Raw genomic sequence first — 23,044 nt, 5'->3', positions numbered from 1 at the left:
AGATAAGCATGCCTGAGTGAGTGAAATTATTAGATAAATGCATTGACCCTGCAGAGGCCAGAGGCGTCAAAGAATACAGGCTTATTCTCCCCTGCTCCCAGGACCGGGCCACATCTGGGTAGGGCAGTGGGTTCCAGCTCTGCTCACAATGAGAATGGAAGAACTCCAAACAAATTTTTTAGTAAGAATACAGACTCAGCATCACACCCAAAGTACCCAGGCATTAGCACGGCGAACCTGTCCAGTTGGCACAGTGACTAGAGCCCATGAGCTTTTAGAGTTCCCCAAAATGCTTTAGATTCTTTTGAAATTAAAAAAACAAACAAAAAACATGTAATCCAGCTTCAGTTGCATTCACAGTTATATCATTTCAGTTGCAAAGTGTAATTGTTAATACTTTTTACTTTTTATGGAGTAAGGGGCCCATGAAGGCAAAAGTCCCTGGAGTCATGAAAGTCCTACATGGCTCTGAGTATCAGGATATCAGAATCATTTGAGATGCTTGCTGAAAATGCATATTTCTAGGCACCGCTCTAGAGCTACAGAACCTGACTCCTTTGGGATGGGCCAGAACTTGCTAGCTCAGCAAACACCTCAGGTGATTCAAATACCAAAAATATTTAAGAATCTCTGGCCCTAGGGGAAACCCCCAAGACCTCTCACAGTCTCAAAGTGGGCTTGGTTTAGCAGGGACTTCTTATTGGGGTCAATTTGCCCTTCAAATTTACTGAACCAACCCTGTACTGTGCCCTTACTGTAATTTTCAGCTGAATATTATTAACACTCTGAGGACCCCTTGATGCTCTCGTGTTTAGTTGTAGTCTTGTATCAGCAGTGGCCTGTGTTTACTATCAGGCTCTCCTGTATCTGCCCTTAAGGATAAAGAGGTTTACCACCAAATGTATTTTCCAAATATTTTATTCAAAAAGGAGGTAAATGACATATATTTGTTTAGATTGAGGATAACTATGACATTTACTGACTGGATCATTACACTTTGGTGCAATACACCCTGATACTCAGGTTTGCCCTGAGTTAACCAAACCAGTGGAAAACAAGAGCAAATCAGAGAGCAGGTCTCTCCTTTTTATTTCTTACATTCATTGTCAAGCCTGCGTTCAGACACCAGTGGCTGTGAAGCCACTCCTAAGCAATAAGGAGTCTTTGCCAATCCACTTAAAAAACAAATAGCAACAGCAAGAAAAATTTCAAGATGTCCATTAATGAAGCAGTACCTGTGGCCCCCTCAGCCTCCCAAACTTGGAGTGAGGTAGTTCGCAGCAGCCAAGGAAGAGTGCCTTCAGCCTCCTAGTGACACCCCCTGGCATCAGTCTAGTCTCTTGGCCTACAGAGTTTCAAAGGAAGAGACTATAGTGGAAATCAAAGGCAGAAGGAAAAAGCCAAGGAAATATGAGGGTCATTCATAGATAACCTGAGCTGTTTCTGAAATGGTAACATTAATCAGAGGCCATATTCTGTAATGGGAAGAGCAAAGGGCTTGATGACACAAGGACCAAGATTGTGTTTCTGTCTCTGAGGACTACTACCTAGGTGACCTCAGGCAAGGAAGCTTCTTCACTCTGAGCATGTTTCCTCAACTTTAAAATGTGGATATGGGAGCGCCTGGGTGGCTCAGTCCATTAAGCATCCAGCTCTTGATTCTGGCTCAGGTCATGATCTCATGGTTTGTGAGGTTGAGCCCGCATGGGTCTCTGCACTGACAGCACACAGCCTGCTTGTGATTCTCTCTCTCCCTCCCTCTCTCTACCCACCTCTCAAACTCACACTCTGTCTCTAAAAATAAAAATAAACATTAAAAAAATAATAAAATGGGGATATATTCTTACCTCACAGAATTGTTTGAAGGAATAAAATAAATACTCTATGTGAAAGCACTTATTATATTACCTGGTACAATCTAGGTGCTCAATGAATAGTGTCTGAATCTAAAATTTACCTGGGGAAAATAAAAAAAAAAAAAACACAACACAACACTTTACTATCTAATAGATACTGAGCTAGCAAATTAGCAATATGACTGCTTGATTCCTTTGGTTTATTTATGCACAAGTCTTTAAAATCATCAAAATTGAGTGCATAAAGAAAATATGCTAATTTAATAACATTAGAACTCAATCTTAACATAGTAGAAGGGTTTCACGCTGACAGTGTGGCAGGCTTATCTCACTGTTGTCACTGGGCAGAACTAAGACCAACAGAAGTTAGATGAAGGCAGATTTGGGGTCAACATACAAATGGACCAGTCTGAGCCAGGGTTGCTGTGCTGCACAAGTGGGTGGGACACAACCCTCTTGGGCCACAAACTAGACCACAGCCCCTGAACCATGTGGGGCACATCTGCACTGTGTTTCCAGAAGCATGACTGGAGCTGTCCCACCTGTCATGGTTCTATTCCCTGTTGTACAATCTTCAATTTAAGGCAAAGTCTAGGATGTAAAAGAGATGGCTCCTACTTTGGGTTGGAGTCTGACTATGCTTTGTCTTTCTTAGTTGGTTTATAAAACGTTTCTAGAGCTTCTATTTACATCAGGCACAGACCTCAGCCCAGGGATTAAAAAAAAACAAAATGAGTTAGACACCATCCCTGTCCTCAGGGAAATCAGCAATCCTTCAGTAATATTGTGCTCAGTAATATTGTGCTCCTCAAGGAATATGGCATCCCAATGTGATACCAGCTGTCTCCTTCAGCAGCAGCTGAAATTGCATGGCTGTGCCCTCTGACTTTAAGATGAACATTATTCTGAGGTGTCTGGGTGGGTCACTTGGTTGGGCGTCCGATTTCGGCTCAGGTCATGATCTCACAGTCTATGAGTTCGAGCCCCACGTCAGACTCTGTGCTGTCAGCTCAGAGCCTGCAGCCTGCTTCAGATTCTGTGTCTTCCTCTCTCTGTCCCTCCCCCGCTTACACTCTGTCTCTCTCTCTCTCAGAAATAAACATTAAAAAAAAAAAATCAGATTATAAGATGAACGTTATTCTCTCCTTCCTGAAAATACAAATATGTTCTTTCCTTCTACAGATTTGATGTCCACAGTTGTGGACAAACAGTTGTAACTAAGTTATCTGATTTAAATTCTCAAATTTATTGCTCTCAAGAGAGGTACATTCCAGTTATGAAGGAGAAGCTGAAGAAAGTCTGATTTCAGTGATAAGTATCCTTTGATCTTAGAAAATGCTGTTAAGCGGGGGGAAAAAATCTAAACTTGTTTTACAACACAGTATGTATAGATGAGCAATGTCTTCTGGGAAGGATACCAAGATGTTAATATGTAAAAGTAATGAGGTACTCTGGGTAAGCCTGGTAGTCATAAAATACCACAAATAAACCCGGATTATGCACACAGTCTGTGACAGTGTCATACAGATCAGTAGGGTTGTCAGGGCTCTTTGGTGGAGGCACAATCAGTGACTGATTTCCACGTGTGTAGGTTCCAGTAAGTACTCGCACATAGTACATATGCTTTTTCCCATTTTTGTCTGGTCTGGAGTATGTATCGCTGGCAGAATAACGGGCATTGACGGCAAAATAGGTTCCCTTTCCATATGCCACAGCTGTGAAGATAAAGAAAGACATTTTTTAAAAGTTCAATTTAGGGGCGCCTGGGTGGCGCAGTCGGTTAAGCGTCCGACTTCAGCCAGGTCACGATCTCGCGGTCCGTGAGTTCGAGCCCCGCGTCGGGCTCTGGGCTGATGGCTCAGAGCCTGGAGCCTGTTTCTGATTCTGTGTCTCCCTCTCTCTCTGCCCCTCCCCCGTTCATGCTCTGTCTCTCTCTGTCCCAAAAAAAAAAAAAAAAAAAAAAAAAGTTGAAAAAAAAAGTTCAATTTAGTCTATAATCTGACATATTGACCTGGTACGTCAAGTAATGTTATAATAACGTTCAGTTCTTCTCTCCAAAGCCTCTTAAGAATTTTTTTCATTTGTTTTAATTTTTTTAATGTTTGTTTATTTCTGAGAGAGAGAGAGAGAGAGACAGAGACAGAGCACAAACTGAGGAGGGGCAGAAAGAGAGGGAGACACAGAATCTGAAGCAGGCTGCAGGCTCTGAGTTGTCAGCACAGAGCCTGACGCGGGGCTCAAACTCGTGAAATGCAAGATCATGACCAGAACTGAAGTTGGACGCCCAACCGACTGAACCACCCAGGTGCCCCTCATGTGTTTTTAATTTTTAAAAATCATTTCTCCACCCCCGAGGGCCAGTCAGTCCTTCTGGGAGGACACATAATGACTCTTAACCCTGAAACTCTGGCTGCAGCGCAGCCACCAACCCTGCAAACCACACTGTCCCTTGCCCAGGTTGGGTTCTTGCAGCTGACACCCCATTCGTAGCAGGCAGATTGCTTGCTGCCTTACCATTTTTCCCAGCGTAACTGCGGTTAAAGCCATTTCGGTTGACATGTGGCACTGAGTCAACATCTGTCCCATGGAAGAGCTGCTTCTCATTGTTTTTATGTCCATACTTGGCATCCATGGCTTTTTTCTTTGTTTGGTAGCTATTCCAAAGATCTGGATTCTGGATCCTCTCAATCTACAAATCAATAAAGAAAAATATTCTGTCGGTGCCAAGAGCCTTTGGCAAGATACAGCAAATGAAACATGACCATTATTTTTCATAAATGAAAATTAAAATAAACAACAATTTCAATGCCAGATGGCACCTTTCTGCATTCAGAAATCTTTTAGATCCAGTGTTTCACAAAAACAGACCTTGGGAAGAATATTAATTTCATTTTTTAACATCTTTTATGTACCACATGAGAGCAAACAGCGTTTAGGATCTTAAGTCCTCGTTGTGTGAAGTTGGCTGACCAAGCCTCCCCAACTCCTGCTTTTCACCTTCAGTTCAAGGGCAGTTCAGTTTCTGTCTATGTCACTTTGTCACTTTGCCTCTCTCCTCCTCAGTCCTTCTGGGACACTGGTTCACCTGGTTAGCCATGTTCTAGTTGTGGGAAAGTGCTAGAGGGTCTGGTCCAGAAGGAAATTAATTAATGAAAATCAATCTCTGGTCCAGTTGGAAGAGTGGGGCATAAATCCTGGTGGATCTGCTTGCAGACCACAGTTATGCTTTGACCATCCATCCTCTTTGGGAAGTGGCCTCCAGGGCTGTGGGGGAAATTCCTTGAGTCCTGTATTGCAGGACCCAGGAGGAATCAGACAAATCTAGAATCTGTAAGCAAACTTGCTTGGGTTCTTAAAAAAAAAAGAAAAAGAAAGGAAGGAAGGAAGGAAGGAAGGAAAGAAAGAAAGAAAGAAAGAAAGAAAGAAAGAAAGAAAGAAAGAGAAAGAAAAAAAGAAAGAAAAGAAAAAAGAAAAGAAAGGAAAGGAAAAGAAGAAAGAAAGAAAGAGAAAGAAAGAAAAGAAAGAAAGAAAGGAAGAAAAAAAGAAAAGAAAGGAAAGGAAAGGAAAAGAAGAAAGAGAAAGAAAGAAAGAAAGAAAGAAAAAAAGAAAGAAAGAAAAGAAAAAAGAAAAGAAAGGAAAGGAAAGGAAAGGAAAAGAAGAAAGAAAGAAAGAAAGAAAGAAAGAAAGAAAGAAAAAGAAAAAGAAAGAAAGGAAGAAAGAAAAAAGAAAAGAAAGGAAAGGAAAGGAAAAGAAGAAAGAGAAAGAAAGAAAGAGAAAGAAAAAAAGAAAGAAAGAAAAGAAAGGAAAGGAAAGGAAAAGAAGAAAGAAAGAAAGAGAAAGAAAGAAAGAAAGAAAAGAAAAAAGAAAAGAAAGGAAAGGAAAGGAAAAGAAAGAGAAAGAGAAAGAAAGAAAGAAAGAAAGAAAGAAAGAAAGAAAGAAAGAAAGAAAAAAGAAAATCTAGGCAAGACAGAGCCAGAATGTGGGGCATTCTATAATACAACTGGCTTAAACTCTTTAAAAAATTCAGCATCATGAAAAATGATTTTTTAAAATGCAGGAGTATATTCTAGATCAGAAGAGACAAAGGAGACAAAATGACCAAATGCAGTGTGTGAACACATATTTGGAGATGGGGGAATAATAAGAAAGCAATTGGGGAAATTTGAATATGGACTCTATTAGATATTAACTGTATTACTGTTAATTTTCTTATATGGGATAACGCTGTTGTTATTTAGGAGACGGTCTTTATTCATATGAGATATGTGCTAAAATATTTATGAGTCACATGAAGTCTGCAACTTACTGTCAAATGCTTCAGCAAAACCTGAGAGAGTAAGAGAGAAAAAGCAAATGTGGCAAAATTACTGAATCTTTGTGTAAGTTTATGGATGTTAAAAGTCTTAGTCCCACGTCCTAATAGTCATGGAGGATGACAGCCACCTATTTCTCCTGTTAGTGTTTTCATACTGTCAGGGATTTCCAAAGAGGTGTCTTAAGTATTACCTAGCTCTACTTTTATCTGTTTCACACACTGGACTTTCACTTTAAGATTTTATTTTAAAAAAGGGTCTACAAAAAAATAGTGAAATCATTTCTCTGGCTGTCCACTAACACATGGCAAACCTCCAGAGCCCACTGTAGACATGGCTGGTCCACCGGACAGTCCTGCTCAATCTGGACTTGGCATCTCCTCAAAATGTGCCAGTCAGCCACTACCAGATGACTGTACTTGATATTTGAGATGAAACATATTTGTTATTGCAGAACCAGACCATCAAAGTGCCGCACACCTGAATCACACTGTCTTGGTACCTCAGAATTGTTTTTGCTCAAATGGTTTACGTTGAGGATTAAAAAATGGAAGCTGTGGTACAAAGTTTGATATTGAATTTATTGTGAAGATGATTTTGAAAATATTCTCCAGGACTTGATTCACAGTATAAATCTCTCAGTTAGCCAGTCTCAGTACCGTGAAAAGCTGTGAGTCTCCTGATTACATGATTTTCTTTCTGATTTATGAAAATTATGAATCTCAAGAATGCGTGTTTACTTCTTTGCCTTGTCTACCAGGAAGCTCAAGGAAACAAATCTGCGGTCCTTCTAATAACTACCTAGGAACTCCTGTTATATATTTTTGTAAATGATGATACCTCTGTATTATCTTATTTTTCCTACCCTCCTTTTCTTTTTTGTCCATTTTTCTTTATTTTATCTGAAGATATGATATATATCCTTTTTAAGACGCTTCAAATCATTTTGAGTTATTATGTGCTTAACTACATAAATAAACAGAGTGGTGGCAGAAATAGAAAATTTGGTAAGAAAGAAAATGCAGGTCTTATTGGCAGACTTGTTTTGATGGATAAAGGGAAGGTACCCAAAGGTCTCTAACTTTACTCAGAAAGTGGTGGAACCAAGGACAGAAGTGGGGAAGGAAAGGGAAACAGTGAGATGATGAGTTAGATTTAGGGAAATTGATTTAGCAGACAGATATTAAAGCAGAGATATTTTTAGGCCATTGAGTATATGTTGTAGGGGCGCCTGGGTGGCTCAGTCAGTTAAGCATCCGACTTTGGCTCAGGCCATGATCTTGCCATTCCGAGTTTGAGCTCCACGTCAGGCTCTGTACTGACAGCTGAAAGCCTGGAGCCTGTTTCAGATGCTGTGTCTCCTTCTCTCTCTGCCCTTCCCCTGCTCATGCTCTGTCTCTCTCTCTCAAAAATAAATAAACATTAAAAAAAATAATAAAAAGTAAAAATACATGTTGTAGAGTATGATCAAAGATCCAGGTTGGTGATGTTGATTTGGGAGCTGTCAACATTGAAATAGCAGCTGAAGCCAAGAAGGGTAAAAACATTTCTTGATGAAGTACAGAGACAGAAGAGCAAACTATAAATCCTATGGGCAAAGCTAGGATTAGCAGTTTGGAGAAGAAATAAATAACAGGGATAACGAAAGGAAAACTAGTTAAAGAAGAAAGCATTAATATAATATTGCCATAGAGGTCAAATGGGACCATAATTTCAAAGAGCAACACTGAAGCTTAAAAGTGGAAGATGCCAAAATGAGGGAGACAAACAAGGAAAGGACCATTGGAATTAATCACAGAAGCGAGTGCTGCTGATCTGTGAATGGTGGAGCAGAAGCACAGAATCCTGATCTGAGGGCCTCTGTGTGTCTTTGTGGTGTTTTCTAGTTATTGAATCCAACCCTGCAGCTCTATCTTTGAATTTTTACTAGCTTGCTTCACAGATTCTTGTGAATTCGTTTCTGCTGGGATATCAGGGTGGGTGGGGGAATGTTGCTGTGGGTCCGTTTTCATTTTCTTGGGCTAGCTTTTGGAACTTTTTCTTTTTCTTGAAGCTGCTGCCCTTGCTGTCAGCAGCCTCTTCAGGTCCGCTGCTGAGTGGCTCCTCCTTTGGAGGAAGAGAGTTTCCTCTTTTTGGGGGGGATGTTCCTGTTTTCTTCCTCTACAGGGTCACTAACTGGTTCCTCTTTGGGAAAAGACTTCTTCCTTTGGGAAGGCTTCTACTGTCAGCTGTCTCTTCAAGATCACTACTAACCAGCTCCTCACTGAGTCAACATGTGTTTTTAGTATTCTAACATCATATCGCAATCTAATATTATATTGTAATAACTGACACGATCTCAATCTTAATGTCTCTGTAATTATAGTGATGGGAGTAGAATCTACAATCAAAAATCGGATTGCCATAAAATATTCTAATTCTGGGAAAACAATGTGGTTGCAAATGTATTTGTAGATTTATCCAGGACCATGATGCCACTCATCTCCACCATTCTTAAGAAACTCCATGTCAGCAGAAGGCTTACCTTCTCTATGTAGAAGTGCGAGCAGGTCTGATTAAACTTGCTTGCCACTGTGGCATATTCTGCATGACCAGGCTGTAGCTCAACCACACATACATCCTGCTGTTTCATATCACTCCAGTGCTCGGGGATCCCAACTGCAAAGACGACATTTGAGGACTCCCACACACCTGGGAAGGCCCATCCACATGCTCCTGGTATGCTCTGAAGAACTGAGTATCATCTGTGTTCTTACTTTATTATCTCCTAACTCAACGTGTTCAAGAAGTTCTTATCTTTCTCAGAAAATGTCTCTCAACGCATGGCCCACAGACAACCTACATCAGAACCAATCGTAATGCTTGTTAAGAGAAAACCCCACAGGGGTGCCTGCATGGCTCAATCTTAGGTTAAGCATCTGACTTGGCTCAGGTCATGATCTCGTGGGTGTGGGTCCGAGTCCCACATCAGGCTCTGTGCTGACAGCTCGGAGCCTGGAGCCTTCCTCAGGTTCTGTGTCTCCTCTCTCTGCCCTCCCCTGCTCATACACTCTCTCTCTGTCTCTCTCAAAAATGAATAGATGTTAAAAAAAAAAGAAAAAGAAAAAACCCACAGATCTACTGGATCAAACTCTCTGAGGGGTAGAACCCATGTACCTGCATCTTAACAAGTTTTGATCATGCTCAGATTTAAGAAGTGCTGGTGTGGTGTAACTCAAGCTGCTTATTCTGTTCAGTCTCTAATCTGTCATCATTTAATAATTTAACAATAAATTATTTCCCTACAATGGTCTTGTTAGAAAAGTGTGGAATTTTGCCGGAACGCCTCACTACCACAAGGCCCTCCGCATCTATTCAGTATTTTTCTCCACATCCTTAAGAGCTGGGTGGCTGGCAGGTTTTGCTGTCTTCTCTTCTGCTAAACAGAACATCATACTTGATTTGTCATTCCCCTAGGGTGGCTCAGAGTCTGAGGAATTCATTCACACGAATCTCATGAGAGATAAAGATAATGTACCAGAAGTCAATTTACTAGTTTTCGGTGCTGGACCTGTGCGGTTCAAAGACAGGAATGTCTATCTACACAACACAAACAGTCCCTTCTCGGGGAGTCGATCCAGTCAGAGAATTCCAAGGCTGCCTCCTGATGCATGCATTGAGGAAGACTTATGTTCAGGGCAGGAGAGGAAGTGAATTCTGGGAGAAGATCCTACAAGCTCCCAGTGCTCTCCAGGTTATCAGTCACAGAGAGAGTGCCCACTCTGACCAGGCTGTCTTCTCCTTTTGTTCTAGAAAACCTTGAGCCACTTTTCTTTAAAGCCCACGGCTTTCCCTCTTCTGACTGAAGGAGCCATTATCTCTGCAGCAGAACTGGCCCTGGAAAGCTGATAAACTGTAGAGATGGGAACAACTGCAAGGCTTGGGTACTGTCACCATTAAGATGGTCAGCCTCAGACTGCTGAGTGCACCCATGCTACGTTTCCCCAGCCATAATGTAAGCGCATTAAGCTCAGACACCCAAGTTTTCTATTTCATCCCATAAGACTTGCCTGAATTTGATCTGCTTGAGTACAATTTCGATGTATGTACCAAATAGTGTTAAGCCCAAAGTAGGGGTAAAATAATGGATCACAAGCACACAGGTTTGACTCACCTTCAGATTTCATGAGGCGCCGAACAGGTAAACTGCGTCCTTCTGCATCTGTAGCACTGTACTTGCACAGGTCCACGGTGTAGGTCTGGTGATTAACTTTGACAACAGCTATCCTTTTTTTTGCCTTCCTTGCATTCTCCAATTGCAGATTGATTATTTTCTTAAAACTATGAAAAGTGTCTTTGTCATAATATTGCCATTCTACAAATTCACTGATAAAATCTGCCTGGGATTTCTGTTCTTTGGCCAATCTAATTCTCTTGATCATTTCCTCAATTGCATTTCTAGCCTCTGTCAAATCTTTGCCAATCCCAAAAACTTCAATCAGAGGTCTTTTACTGTCCAAGCAAATGGCAATATTTAAGTTCTCCTGCAGCTCATTCAATTTCTGATATTCTTTTTCATTAAAATCTTTGATACACTCATCTTCATTGGTGTAAGGACACAGTTCCTTTGTAATCAGATCCTGTATCCAGGTGAGAGCGTTTTCCACACATTTTACATTTTCACCACACACCTGAAAACTTGCTGATTCTGTTTTCTTTTTCAAAACCAAAGGATTCTGCTTTTGGGGAGATTGACTCGGGGATCCCATAAATGCTAAAAAAAGGAAAAGAAAAAGAAAAAAAGAAAAGCAAAGAAAGGAAGATTAGCTATTTCTCTCTCTCTCTTTTTGGTTACTGTGCTGTACATTAATCTCCAGGACTTATTTATCTTATAACTGGAAGTTTGTACCTTTTGTCCCTCTTCACCCATTTCATCCCTCCTCACCTCCCAATCCCACCCCCTGCTGCCTCTGGCAACCACCAATCTCTTCTCTGTATCTAACAGTTTGTTTGTATTTTAATATTCCACATATTAAGTGAGATCATCTTATTTCATTTAGCATAATGCCCTCAAGGTCCATCCATGTTGTCACAAATGGCTGGATTTCCTCCTTTTTTATGGCTGAATAATATTCCATTGTCTGTGTGTGATATATATACATACATATATTTTTCTCCACGTCCTTAAGAGCTGGGTGGCTGGCAGGTTTTGCTGTCTTCTCTTCTGCTATGTATGTATATATATCACATTTTCTTTATCCATTCATTTGTTGGTGGACACTTAGGTTTTTCCATGTCTTGGTTTTGTAAATACTACTGCAATGAATATGGGGGTACAGATCATCTTTTTAAGATAGTTTTTTTATTATTACCTTAAGGTAAATACCCAGAAGTGGAATTGCTGCATCATATGGTAGTTCTATTTCTAATTTTTTGAGGAACCTCCATACTGTTTTCCACAATGGCTGGACGAGTTTGCATTCCCATCAACAGTGCGTGAGGGTTTCTTTTCTCCATATCCTCCCCAACACTTGTTATTTCTTGTCTTTTTGATACTAGCCATTCTATCAGGTGAGGTGATTTCTCCTTAGGTTTTGATTTGCATTTCCCTGATGATTAGTGATGTTTATCACCTTTTTATGTGCCTGCTGGCCATCTGTATGTCTTCCTTAGAAAAGTGTCTATTCAGATCCTCTGCCCATTTTTAAATCCAATTATTTGTCTTCTCCTATTAAGTTGCAACAGTTCTTTATATATTAACCCCTTTGTATATTAACCCCTACCAGATACATTATTTACAAATATTTTCTCCCATCCCATAGGTTGTCTTTTCATTTTGTTGATGGTTCCCTTTGCCATGAAAAGCTTTTCAGTTTAAGGTAGTCCCACTTGTTTATTTTCTGCTTTTGCTATTTGTGCTTTGGTGTCAAATCCAAAGAAAATCACTGCCAAGACTGATATCTAGGAGCTTACACCCTGTTTTCTTCTAGAAGTGTTATGGTTTCAGATCTTTAATGCATCTTGAGTGGATTTTTGTGTATGGTGTAAGACAGTAATCCTGTTTCATTCTTTTGCATGGGGCTGTCCAGTTTTCCTAGCACCATTTATTTTAGCATATGTGATGCTGAAGCAAGCACCCAAACACTATTTATTGAAGAGATATCCTTTCCCATTGGCTCCTTTGTTGTAAATTAATTGACCACACAGATGGTCCCCAACTTACAATGGTTCAACTTACTATTTTTCAACTTCATGATAGTATGCAAATCATACTCATTCAGTAGAAACTATACTTTGAACTTTGATCTTTACCTGAGCTAGTAATATGCGGTGGCATACTCTCTTGTGATGTGGGACACTGACAGTGAGCCATAGCTTTCAGCCAGCCAGGCATTGTGAGGGTCAAAAACCACTACACTTACAACCATTCTGTACCTGTAAAGTCATTCCGTTTTCACTTCCATTATAGTATCCAATAAATTACACGAGATGTTCAACACTTTTCTATAAAATAGGCTTGTGTCAGATGAGTTTATCCAACTCTAGGCTAATGTGTTCTGAGCATGTTTAAGGTGGGATAGGCTAAACTATGATGTTCAGTTGGTTAGGTGTGTTAAATGCATTTATGACTTATGACTTAAATGGATTATGACTCAATTTACAGTGGGTTTATCAGGATGTAACCCCACTGTAGGTCAAAGAAGATATGTATATGTGTGGATTTATTTTTGGGCTCTCTAATCTGTCCCATTAATCTGTCTGTTTTTATGCCAATGCCATACTGTTTTTATTACTATAGCTTCATAACATAGTTTGAAATCAGGAAGTGTGATGCCCCCAGCTTTGTTCTCCTTTCCTTTTTTCTTTCTTTCTTTCTTTCTTTCTTTCTTTCTTTCTTTCTTTCTTTCTTTCTTTCTTTCTTTCTTTCATGTGCATGAGCGAGTGCAAGCAAGGGAGGGGCAGAGAGAGAGAGGGAGAGAGAGAATCCCAAGAAGGCTCCAGGCTGCCAGCACAGAGCCCAGTGCAGGGCTTGAACCCATGAACTGTGAGATCATGACCTGAGCCAAGATCAAGAGTCAAATGCTCAACTGACTGAGTCACCCAGGTTCTTCTGTTCTCTCTCAAGATTGCTCTGGTTATTAAGGGCCTTGTGGGTCTGTACAAATTTAAGACTGTTTGTTCTATTTCTGTGAAAAATGCCTTTGGAATTTTGATAGGGATTGCATGGAACCTGTGGATTGCTTTAGGTAGTATGGACATTTGAACAATACTAATTCTTCCAACCCATAAGCATGGTATATTTTTTCCATTTGTCATCTTCAATTTCTTTCATCAATGTCTCATAGTTTTCAGAGTATAGGTCTTTCACCTTCTTGGTTAAATTTATTCCTAGGTGTTTTGTTCTTTTTGATAAAATTATAGATGGGATTATTTTCTTAATTTCTCTTTCTGATAGTTATGTTTAATATTAGCTATTTCTCATGTGACATCCATATTAGGAATATGCATTTCATAAAAAAGGTCAACTCACATGTTAATTTAGACGGCAGAGACTGTTGGGGAGAAGTCAGAGATGGTTCTCTTTTTTTCATGCTGGCCCAAAACACGTCCAGTAGGTGAGGCATAAAGATAACAACTTTAACTTTTTTCACAGACCGGACAAATCCTTTTTGGATAAAGTCTTCAATGGCATCAATGATGGCATCAGCAACCATACCTGGGTCTTGTTTGGCATTTCCTAGAAAAGCAAATAATAAAAACAGGGAGGGGGAAAGACCCAACTGGGAAGGCTGAGCAGTAAGTTGGGGATTCCAGTCCTCACAGAATGAATGCCCCCCTGCCCAACTCTTTCATCATCTCAGGCTTTTCTAGCAATGCACGGCCAAACACTTTTGAGGTCCTAGATGCAACAGGGAGCTTCTATTCCAGGAAGTCAGGAAGTCACTAGCCCAACAATGAACAAAGGACCCAGAAATCTAACTTTTGGTTTCGGATGTTCATATCTACTCTGTTGAGCTGACCCTACCTCACTGTGTTCTTCTGTGTTACAAGGATAATTAACTATTCTCGGCTCATTAGTGTCCTCAAAAGGTCCATAAAAAGCAAAATATTCTAATATATGTGGAAATATCAACTCTTTTTTGCTCATAGTCACCTGACTATATGCATGTATCTTTATTCTTCCAGATGTCTTTGGGGACCTGATTTAAACTAAGCTAATTTTGTAAGATACCTGGAGCTGTAAACTATCTGTTATAATCTATAATTCTTTGCACACAAGTTATCCATGAGCCTCTAGGAAATCTTTTCTAGAACACTCAGTGAGATTTTAGCTGACTTGCTAGGTTTGAAGTGCCACCTAAGCAAGTCTTTTTCTTTGTATAGCATGTTCCATATCTTGTTTCTCAGGCCTAATGCCCAGGTAAGATCATGAAAAGTCCTTTGAAAAGTCCCATGAAAAGCCATGGAAGCAGTCGCATACAAATAAATGGCAGCTGGAAAATCACAATGGGGAGCAGTGTAAAAATCCCATGACCAACCTGGTGTGGTAGACTAACAGCCCACTTGGATGTTCCCTGTTGACGGTGTCCACCTCTAATGCAGAAATGAGAGTAGACCACTCTGGCCTGGGTACATAGACACTTGTGGGAATGTAGACAAACCCTGTACAAAACTAAACAAATGGGTTTGTTCAGGCTTTTTTTTTTTTTTTTTTAGATGATCAGGAAAAGAGAGCCAATTCTCCTTTGCAAAGCTATGGTTATCCTGTGATTTTTGGAAGATTTTAAATGGGAGTGTTCAGACACATTCATTCACTGTCAACAAACATTTACTATGTCCCATCATGGGCTAGCTCTCAGCTAGGCACTTAGAACACAGAGGATGTGATATATGGGCATAAATAGGTATTCAACAGGTGAAGTAAGAGAAGCTGAGGGAAAGACTATGCCTGATAGAACTGTAACAGGGGTTTGATATGCTTAGCCTGGTGTGTTCAGGGCAAAAGATCTGTTTTTTGAGAAGGATAAATCTAGGGATGGGTCTCCTCCACAGAAGCCCAGATCTAGATAGGAGGCTATAATAAAAGTTTAGGCAAAATACCAGAGCTGAACAAAAAGAAGAGGCCAGAATGAAGAGTCAGGTACAGGGACTGAGATGATAGTTGGGAAGTGAAGTCAGCAGGACCTAGTGACCAGCTGGGTTTATCTGTGACCCTGTGTTTGTTCTTTTTTGCCTCCCACCCACCAGTACGTATGCATCATGAGTCGTGCTGTATTGCAGTAGTTTGTTTACATGTCTGTCTCTCACAGTAGGCTAGGTGCTCCTTATGGACTAGATCCTTTTCTGAGACATCTTTCTGTCTCCAGTGCCTAAACACAGTGCCTGGCATATGGCAGGCACTTGGTAAACATTTAATCAAATTAGTTAATAAGCTAATGAACATAGGAGTGATAAAGACTATAGAGTCAAGGATTATAGGTAGAAAGTGATGCTTTTAACATGATCAGGGATACAAGAGGAAGGGCAGGTTCAGGGCAGAAGACAACAGAAGAAAGTTCATAGTCTACATTGAACTTGAGGTGCTTGCGAATATCGCTGGACACCCACCCCTTCCCCCACGCAGGTGTCTGTAAGGAACCAGGGAGAGGGCTTCTTTTACTGCCAGAAGCTGTCTCAATCACAGTCCCAGTTCAACACATAAACACCACTAAAGGGTCCTTAGTGCTTTAGTCTAAGGACCAAATCAGGTGGTGATAGAGACTGGTAAAGACAACAAGCAAGGAGAATCTGCTAACCTTGATTTATTTGTGCAGACCAGCAATGCAACCAGGTCAGTGGAAGAGACAATAGGTTTTCAGTAACCCAGAAATACTCAAACATGTGTATATTTATATAAAATGAAAACTGCCTCATTTCCTTGTTTTTTCTTGGGAAGGTCTGTGCTACCCTTGAGTTGTCTGATTTCTTGGCCCAAATAAAATTTATGTAGAAATACAAGACCAGAGCTCAGAAGAAAAACCAATGGAGACAGAGACTGGTGAGTCATTAATGCGTGTTCATAAAAAATAGATACACAGATACATAGATAGAGATAGAGAGATAGACAAACAGGCAGACAGACATGTTGGCTAATCTCCCAAGATTGGATAATACTACATGGGGAATGAAAACATAAAGGGACTATAAATTATACTTTCAGAAATAGGAAAGTAATAAAATAGATGTAGCATTCCATGTGGGAACATTAAGAGGAATGGTAGAGAATTACAGAAATCAAAATAACAGAGGATTAGAAGAAGGCTCAGAAGGGGTGCCTGGGTGGCGCAGTCGGTTAAGCCTCCGACTTCAGCCAGGTCACGATCTCGCGGTCCATGAGTTCGAGCCCCGCGTCGGGCTCTGGGCTGATGGCTCAGAGCCTGGAGCCTGTTTCTGATTCTGTGTCTCCCTCTCTCTCTGCCCCTCCCCCGTTCATGCTCTGTCTCTCTCTGTCCCAAAAATAAATAAACATTGAAGAAAAAATTAAAAAAAAAAAAAAAAAAAAGAAGAAGGCTCAGAAAATGACAAGGGTGGTTAAGTGTACTGAGCTAAGCTTTTGGAGGGCTTAGAATGCCAGTGGGCAACACTCAATTGCTGCACAATGGAATCACCAATCCAGGGCTCTTTGGGACCAGTCAGCCACGTTCCACTTCAAGTCTGAGAATGTTTGCCTCCCGGACCAGCTCTTTTACGGAAAACTAAGCAGAAATTCCTAACCAATGCCCATGACTCAGATTCCTGGGAAAAGAGCTCAAAGAACATCACTTCACTAATGGTAAACCCAAAACACCATCCTTATACATGAAGACCCACACAACTATTAAATAGTTTGAGGAAAACAGAGGCAACTAGGCTGAAAAGGGGAAATTTGGAGTTGAATTTATGACCCATTAGAACCAAAACCCATTAGGCTCTGGTGACTGAGAGGCTTCTGTGTGGAGATGTCCTAAGGTCAACCCACGCAGCCAACTGTCCAAGAGGTGTAAGAAGAAGGCAGGAATATTCATCTGAGAGTCAGCAGCTGCGAGGTGCAAGCAGATGCTCTGATGTTCTCATGGAGAAGGGATGGAGCAAGAGGTTACAGACTAAATAATGTAGGGGACAGAAAAGAGAAAGAGACTGAGGAATCAGATGGAATGGGTGGTTTCTTTCTTTTCTCTCCCTTCCTGTCTCTTCCCTACCATAGTAGAGAGCAAATGTCATTCTAACTAATATTCAACACTGTCTTCAGTTTTCTTGATGTTTTCCTCTTACTTAAACCACCCACAGTCTTTGCTTACTCCCTCAGGGGGCTGCGTTGGAGTGAAGACCCTTACTCAGTCTCATCATTAACTATATTAACAGCACCAGATCCAAGGAAAGGTGGACGCCTTGATAGCCAGAGGTTACAAACCTGTCCCAATGGCTGGGAGGCAAATGGACGAGTAATTCCGTTTTTCACACTCTTGCAAAACATAGGAGATTGATCTCTTGACATCGTTTCCACCAATAACGTGAACAATATTTTTGCACCTCAATAATCCACCTTCGGTAATTATATAATCACTGTTGCCCTTTTGAACTGGGAAGCATAAAACAGAGAGGTGCAAAATTAGATACTGAACCTACCTTTTTTGTCTCTTTTTTTTTCATTTCATTTTATTTTATTTTTTTAATTTACATCCAAGTTAGTTAGCATATAGTGCAACAATGATTTCAGGACTAGATCCTTATTGCCCCTTATCCATTTGGCCCATCCCCCCTCCCACAACCTCTCCAGTAACCCTCTGTTTGTTCTCCATATTTAAAAGTCTCTTATGTTTTGTCCCCCTCCCTGTTTTTATATTATTTTTGCTTCATTTCCCTTGTGTTCATCTTTTCTATGTCTTAAAGTCCTTGTATGAGTGAAGACATATGATATTTGTCTTTCTCTGACTGACTAATTTCACTTAGCATAATACCCTCTGGTTCCATCCATGTAGTTGCAAATGGCAAGATTTCATTCTTTTTGATTGCCAAGTAATACTCCATTGTATATATATGTACCACATCTTCTTTATTGAACCTACTCTTTGATTGTTTAGGAAGCAAAATGTTTGGTTTGGCACATAAAGCATTCTATGTGAATAAGAGACTCCTAAAATATGGTCTTTGATGAATCTTTTTTCTCTTTTTAACTGTGAGATTGCTTTTCACTTCTAATGGTCTATGCTTAGAAGTCTTTGGTCAAATGTATGATTTTAAGATTAATACGTTTTCTCCCCAATCCCAAGACTTTCCCCAGCCTCTCCAAAGCCTTCCATATTCAGCCTCCCACTTACAATTTTGAAGCAAAAAATAGTATTGTGCCTTACCTTGGTGAGAACATTCCATTTCCACATTTTGTCCAGCACATTCTAAAATTGCTTTGGACACCCCTACAGGAGAAAAAGCAAAGTTACAAACATGAATTTTAAAAAATGAAAATAATACATCTGAATCAGAATGATTGCCTCATTAACTAAAAGCTTTCCTGATCATCAAAGGAATCCTATCACCTGGTATTTCTGATAAGAAAGAAGAAAAATTTATAAACTGTTACCAATTAGTAGAAACCATATCAAAATAATTTTAAAGTTATTAATTAACGTTAATAAGCCAAAGTTATAGAAGCCAGTTTGTAGCAATTGTAGAATAGTTGACTATTACCCTACTCAAAATCTGACAAGTCAAGTACCTGCTTTGAGATTAAATGTCTTTGATGTTGAATTTACGATCATATCTGCCTCTTCTTTGGTGATATCTCCAAAGGCCACTTGGAAGATGATGGGACCAATCATCATTTCATGCATTCCTACATCTGGGCTAAACCCAGTCCCATAGAAGACTGAGAAGAAAAATTGAGTCCATCACCAAGTTGGCAACAGCAAGAACAATTTAGATCACACACTCCTCACACGTGCTCCTCTCATACTTCTTCCCCCTCTCTGTGACTTCCGGCCCTTAACCAGCCCTGACTCTAAGCCCCAGTGATGGTCCATTTCTGAAAAAGGATTATAACACATAATACATATTGGGGCGCCTGAGTGGTTCAGTCAGTTAAGCATCTGGCTCTTGATTTTGGCTCAGGTCATGATCTCATGGTTGGTGAGTTCAAGGCCCGCATCGCACTCTGCTCTGTGCACAGCCTGCTTGGGATTTTCTCTCTCTCCCTCACTCTCTGCCCCTCTTCTGCTCGCACTGTCTCTGTCAAAACAAAGAAATAAACTTTGAATATATATACGTATAATAAATATATAAAATATATATTTATATATAAATGTATATAACATAATACGTATCAAACATGACTTCTGCTGCTGGCCAGGGTGAAGTCAGGCCCCCTAGCATCTATTTCACTCATGATTTACAATTGAAAATGCAGGATAAATACAAAAAAGCCACTAACTGAGAACTGAAAAGTAAACAGTAGGCAGACTGGGGGAAGAAGTCAGTACTTGAAGAAGCCACCTGGAAGGGGAGGGGGAGTTTCTCATTTTATTTTGTTTTGAAATATTTCCTCTTTTCTCTCCCAGCACTGGCCCAAGGTGGCCCAGTTGCAGAACTACGCTATGAGAATTTCTGTCTTTGTGGCCAGAGGATTAGGAGAAAGGGTCCCTATGAGCTAAAGAGTATGAGAAGTAATCATCATAGTTGTCCATAGTTTTTCTTTTTTAATTCAGGCCCTGACTCAAGGTGGGCCCAGTCACAGAACTCCACCATGGTACCACAGGGAGCATTCTGTATTTCTGTCCAGAAGAATCCGGAGAAAGGGCCCTTATGGTCTGAAAAGTGTGTATGTATGGGCAATACCTGAGGCGCTCGCTCTCTGTCTCTCTCTGTCTCTCTCTCTCTCCTTCTCTCTCTCCCTCTCTCTCTCTCTCTCCACTTTGCCTACAAGGGAAATCTTACCATGCAAAATTATGAGGCAACCCAACAGGCAGCTTACACTCCCAGAGACGCTGTCTTTCTGGCCAGAGGATCTAGAAAATGGGCTCCCTTGAGCCAGAGAGTGCAGGAGTCCCAGACACGTGAGAGCTGGAGAAGGAAGCCCCTATTTTGTGTGTGAAGTGTGATAAATCCTGAACTCACACAGAGCTGCAAGTGTGGGAGCAGACCCAAGCAGCATAACAAAGGCTTTGGGAACTAAATTAACATTGGAACTGCTACCCACACAGAAGGTGAGACAGAACCTTAGAGTGAACTGAACGGACTGTCTGCTAGAACAAACAAAATGATCACCATTTTCCAGAGGATTTTTTTTGTTTTTGTTTTGTTTTGCTTTTTGGGAGACAGAGAGAGACAGAACATGAGCAGAGGAGGGGCAGAGAGAGAGAGAGAGACACGTAGAATCTGAAGCAGGCTCCAGGCTCTGAGCTGTCAGCACAGAGCCTGATGCAGGGCTTGAACCGACAAGCTGTTGAGATCATGACCTGAGCCAAAGTAGGATGCTTAATCGACTGAGCTAACCAGGTGCCCCAGAGGATTTTAACAGGACCCAAGTTTCACAGCATAACACTTAAAATGCCCAGTCTATAATCCAAAATTGTTTGTCATCCAAAGAACCAAGCAAATGTGATGAGTTCTCAAGGATAAAGACAATCAATTTCAGATGCTAATCTCAAGATGATCCAGATGTTGGAATTACCAGACCAAGACTTTAAAGCATCTGCTATAACTATGCTCCCTGAGGTCAAAGTAAACATAGTTGAATGGATGGAAATGATTTGGCATGAATGGAAAAAATAGGGGCCCTGCAGAGAAATATAAACTATTTTTAAAAAGAACCAAATGGACATGTTAGAGCTTAAAAATACAGTATCTGAAGTAAAAAAATTCACTGGATGGCTAGTGGACAGAGCAAAGAGTCCATGAACTTGGAAGTGGATCAATAGAAATTATCCAATGTGAAGAACAAAAAGAGAAAAGAGATTTTAAAAAAAGAAAAAAAAAAAAGAGATCCTGGGGCCCTGTGGAATGCTATCAAAGCACTTCACATTCTTGTTATTGGGGCAATGGAGAGAGATCAGTGTGGTAAAATAATTGAAGAAGAGACTGAAAAATTCCCAAATTTGATGGGAAACATACACATTCAGAATCAAGAAGCCTCAGCAAACTCCAAACAGGATAAACTCGAATATAGCAACAGCAAATTTGACAGAGGAGAAGCATTTGGTTGGTACTGTCTCTTTAAATCTATCTGTTTGAGAAAACATGCCACATCATCCTTAGAAAATAGTAGCCTTATTATTACTTAAAAATCCATTGTACAGGTTATATAATTTAGCCTACCTACTCTTTCACTTTAGGTCACATAAACACAGCCAGTGTTTTACATGCTCAGGTGTATGGGATATAATTTAATATCTTCTTTATCAGTAATTGATTCTTTCATAAAAAACATCACTACCATCTTTCACTGAATAGTTACTTAGCAACTAGAAATAATTTCTCATTTAAAAGCTTTACTGAACCTTGTTTATCTTCAGCCTTGGGAATTTTGTCACTGACGAAATTTCCATTAGTCCTTCTGGCGAATTCATCTGAAAATGCCTGGAAATACAAAGACAGTTTTGACCACTACAATCCTCAGTAGATGAATAAATTTGATTCATCAGGGCTTTTGATCTTACATGCACACATACTCAGGAGAGAACAACTCTCAAAGTGTTATTTTCATAATAGATTTTTAAAACTATGAAAATAATACATATAACTCTGTTTCTACAAATGCATTCTAGGACAACTATTAAATATGTGAACGAAGATATAAATATAAGCATATTCATTACATGCTATTTATAACAGAGAAAATATAAAACAGTTTACAATCCAACAGGGAAATGGTTAAATAAATTTTAGTATATCCATGTGTTGGAATATTTAGTAGCCATTTCAAATCTCATTTTCAGGGGCGTCTAGGTGGCTCAGTCGGTTAAGCATCCGACTATTGATTTCAGCTCAGGTCATGATCTCACAGTTCAGTTCATGAGTTTGAGCCCTACATTGGGCTCTGTGCTGACAGTACAGGGCCTGCTTGGGATTCTCTTTCTCCCTCTCTCCCTCTGCCCCTCCCCTACTTGCACTCACTCACTCTCTCTCTCTCTCTCTCTCTCTCTAATTAAAAAAAAAAAAATTACACATGTATAAAAGAAGGCCAGGATGAAATTCAACTAAAAGAACGAATACATTTTGTATGGTTCAAATTTTCTACAATGAATATGTGTTATTTTCATAATCAGTGAGAGCAGGTATCTTGCCAGTTGTTAAAAAAACCCGCAGTATTATGAGAAAGATAGTCACATGGACAGAAACACTTTATTTTTTAACTTCTTATTTTTACCAGGAGAGGAACCATTAGGGGAGTAGTCCTCTCTGGGATAAGAGGCTGGTGTATGTATTCTAGAGTTAGTGAGCCTGTGAATTCCATTTCTTTTCCTGTTAGTGACACCATCAAATCATCACTTTATTTTTCCTTTTAATAAACAAGCAGGAGAGATTTTTTTTTGGGGGGGGGGGGGTAAATGAGTAACTTTTTTGCTAAAAGACTGATACAGTAGCTGGAGGGGGCCAGGGAAGACTATAGAGCCAGGGTCTCAGGCTCATGGGCCTCTAGGGAAGCTCCATGTGTAAAGGTGAACAGCCGGTTGAAAGACTTTCTACAACCGAAGGGGGTTCTGGTATTTCTAGTCCCAACTCTCCTACTCACATGGGGATGTGCTGAGTTCATTCTAACCCCACCTTTTAGTTGTATCTCATCCTGACATTCTCCTCATGTTATTTACAGGACTACAACTGTTTTTTCTCCTATTTAGAGGACTACAACTTTTATATTATGTATTAAGATTTCCATGTTCATAT

The 23,044-nt window shown here is 40.2% G+C and overlaps 1 protein-coding gene across 7 annotated transcripts in view; it reads right to left on the bottom strand.

Annotated features, from left to right (window-relative positions):
• Positions 1-900: 900 nt before the first annotated feature.
• PARP14 (poly(ADP-ribose) polymerase family member 14) overlaps positions 901-23,044 on the bottom strand; it is a 45,547-nt gene continuing 23,403 nt past the window's right edge. For 4 of the 7 annotated variants that reach the window (XM_015082284.3, XM_053220936.1, XM_053220937.1 and 1 more), the window contains 9 exons: positions 21,658-21,736; positions 18,882-19,031; positions 18,520-18,582; positions 17,580-17,747; positions 13,680-13,886; positions 10,323-10,922; positions 8,694-8,827; positions 4,371-4,545; positions 901-3,571 (listed from right to left, as the gene is read on the bottom strand). In XM_015082284.3, the coding sequence (XP_014937770.1) occupies positions 3,282-3,571; positions 4,371-4,545; positions 8,694-8,827; positions 10,323-10,922; positions 13,680-13,886; positions 17,580-17,747; positions 18,520-18,582; positions 18,882-19,031; positions 21,658-21,736 (1,866 nt within the window). In that variant the 3' untranslated portion in view covers positions 901-3,281. Of the gene's footprint in view, positions 3,572-4,370; positions 4,546-8,693; positions 8,828-10,322; positions 10,923-13,679; positions 13,887-17,579; positions 17,748-18,519; positions 18,583-18,881; positions 19,032-21,657; positions 21,737-23,044 lie in introns of those variants that run through there. The other 3 variants (XM_053220935.1, XM_053220939.1, XM_027060999.2) reach the window with 3 other exon arrangements.

Source organism: Acinonyx jubatus, chromosome C2 (genome assembly GCF_027475565.1).
Source record: "Acinonyx jubatus isolate Ajub_Pintada_27869175 chromosome C2, VMU_Ajub_asm_v1.0, whole genome shotgun sequence".
Taxonomy (NCBI): domain Eukaryota; kingdom Metazoa; phylum Chordata; class Mammalia; order Carnivora; family Felidae; genus Acinonyx; species Acinonyx jubatus.
This window is presented reverse-complemented; position numbering and strand designations above follow the sequence as displayed.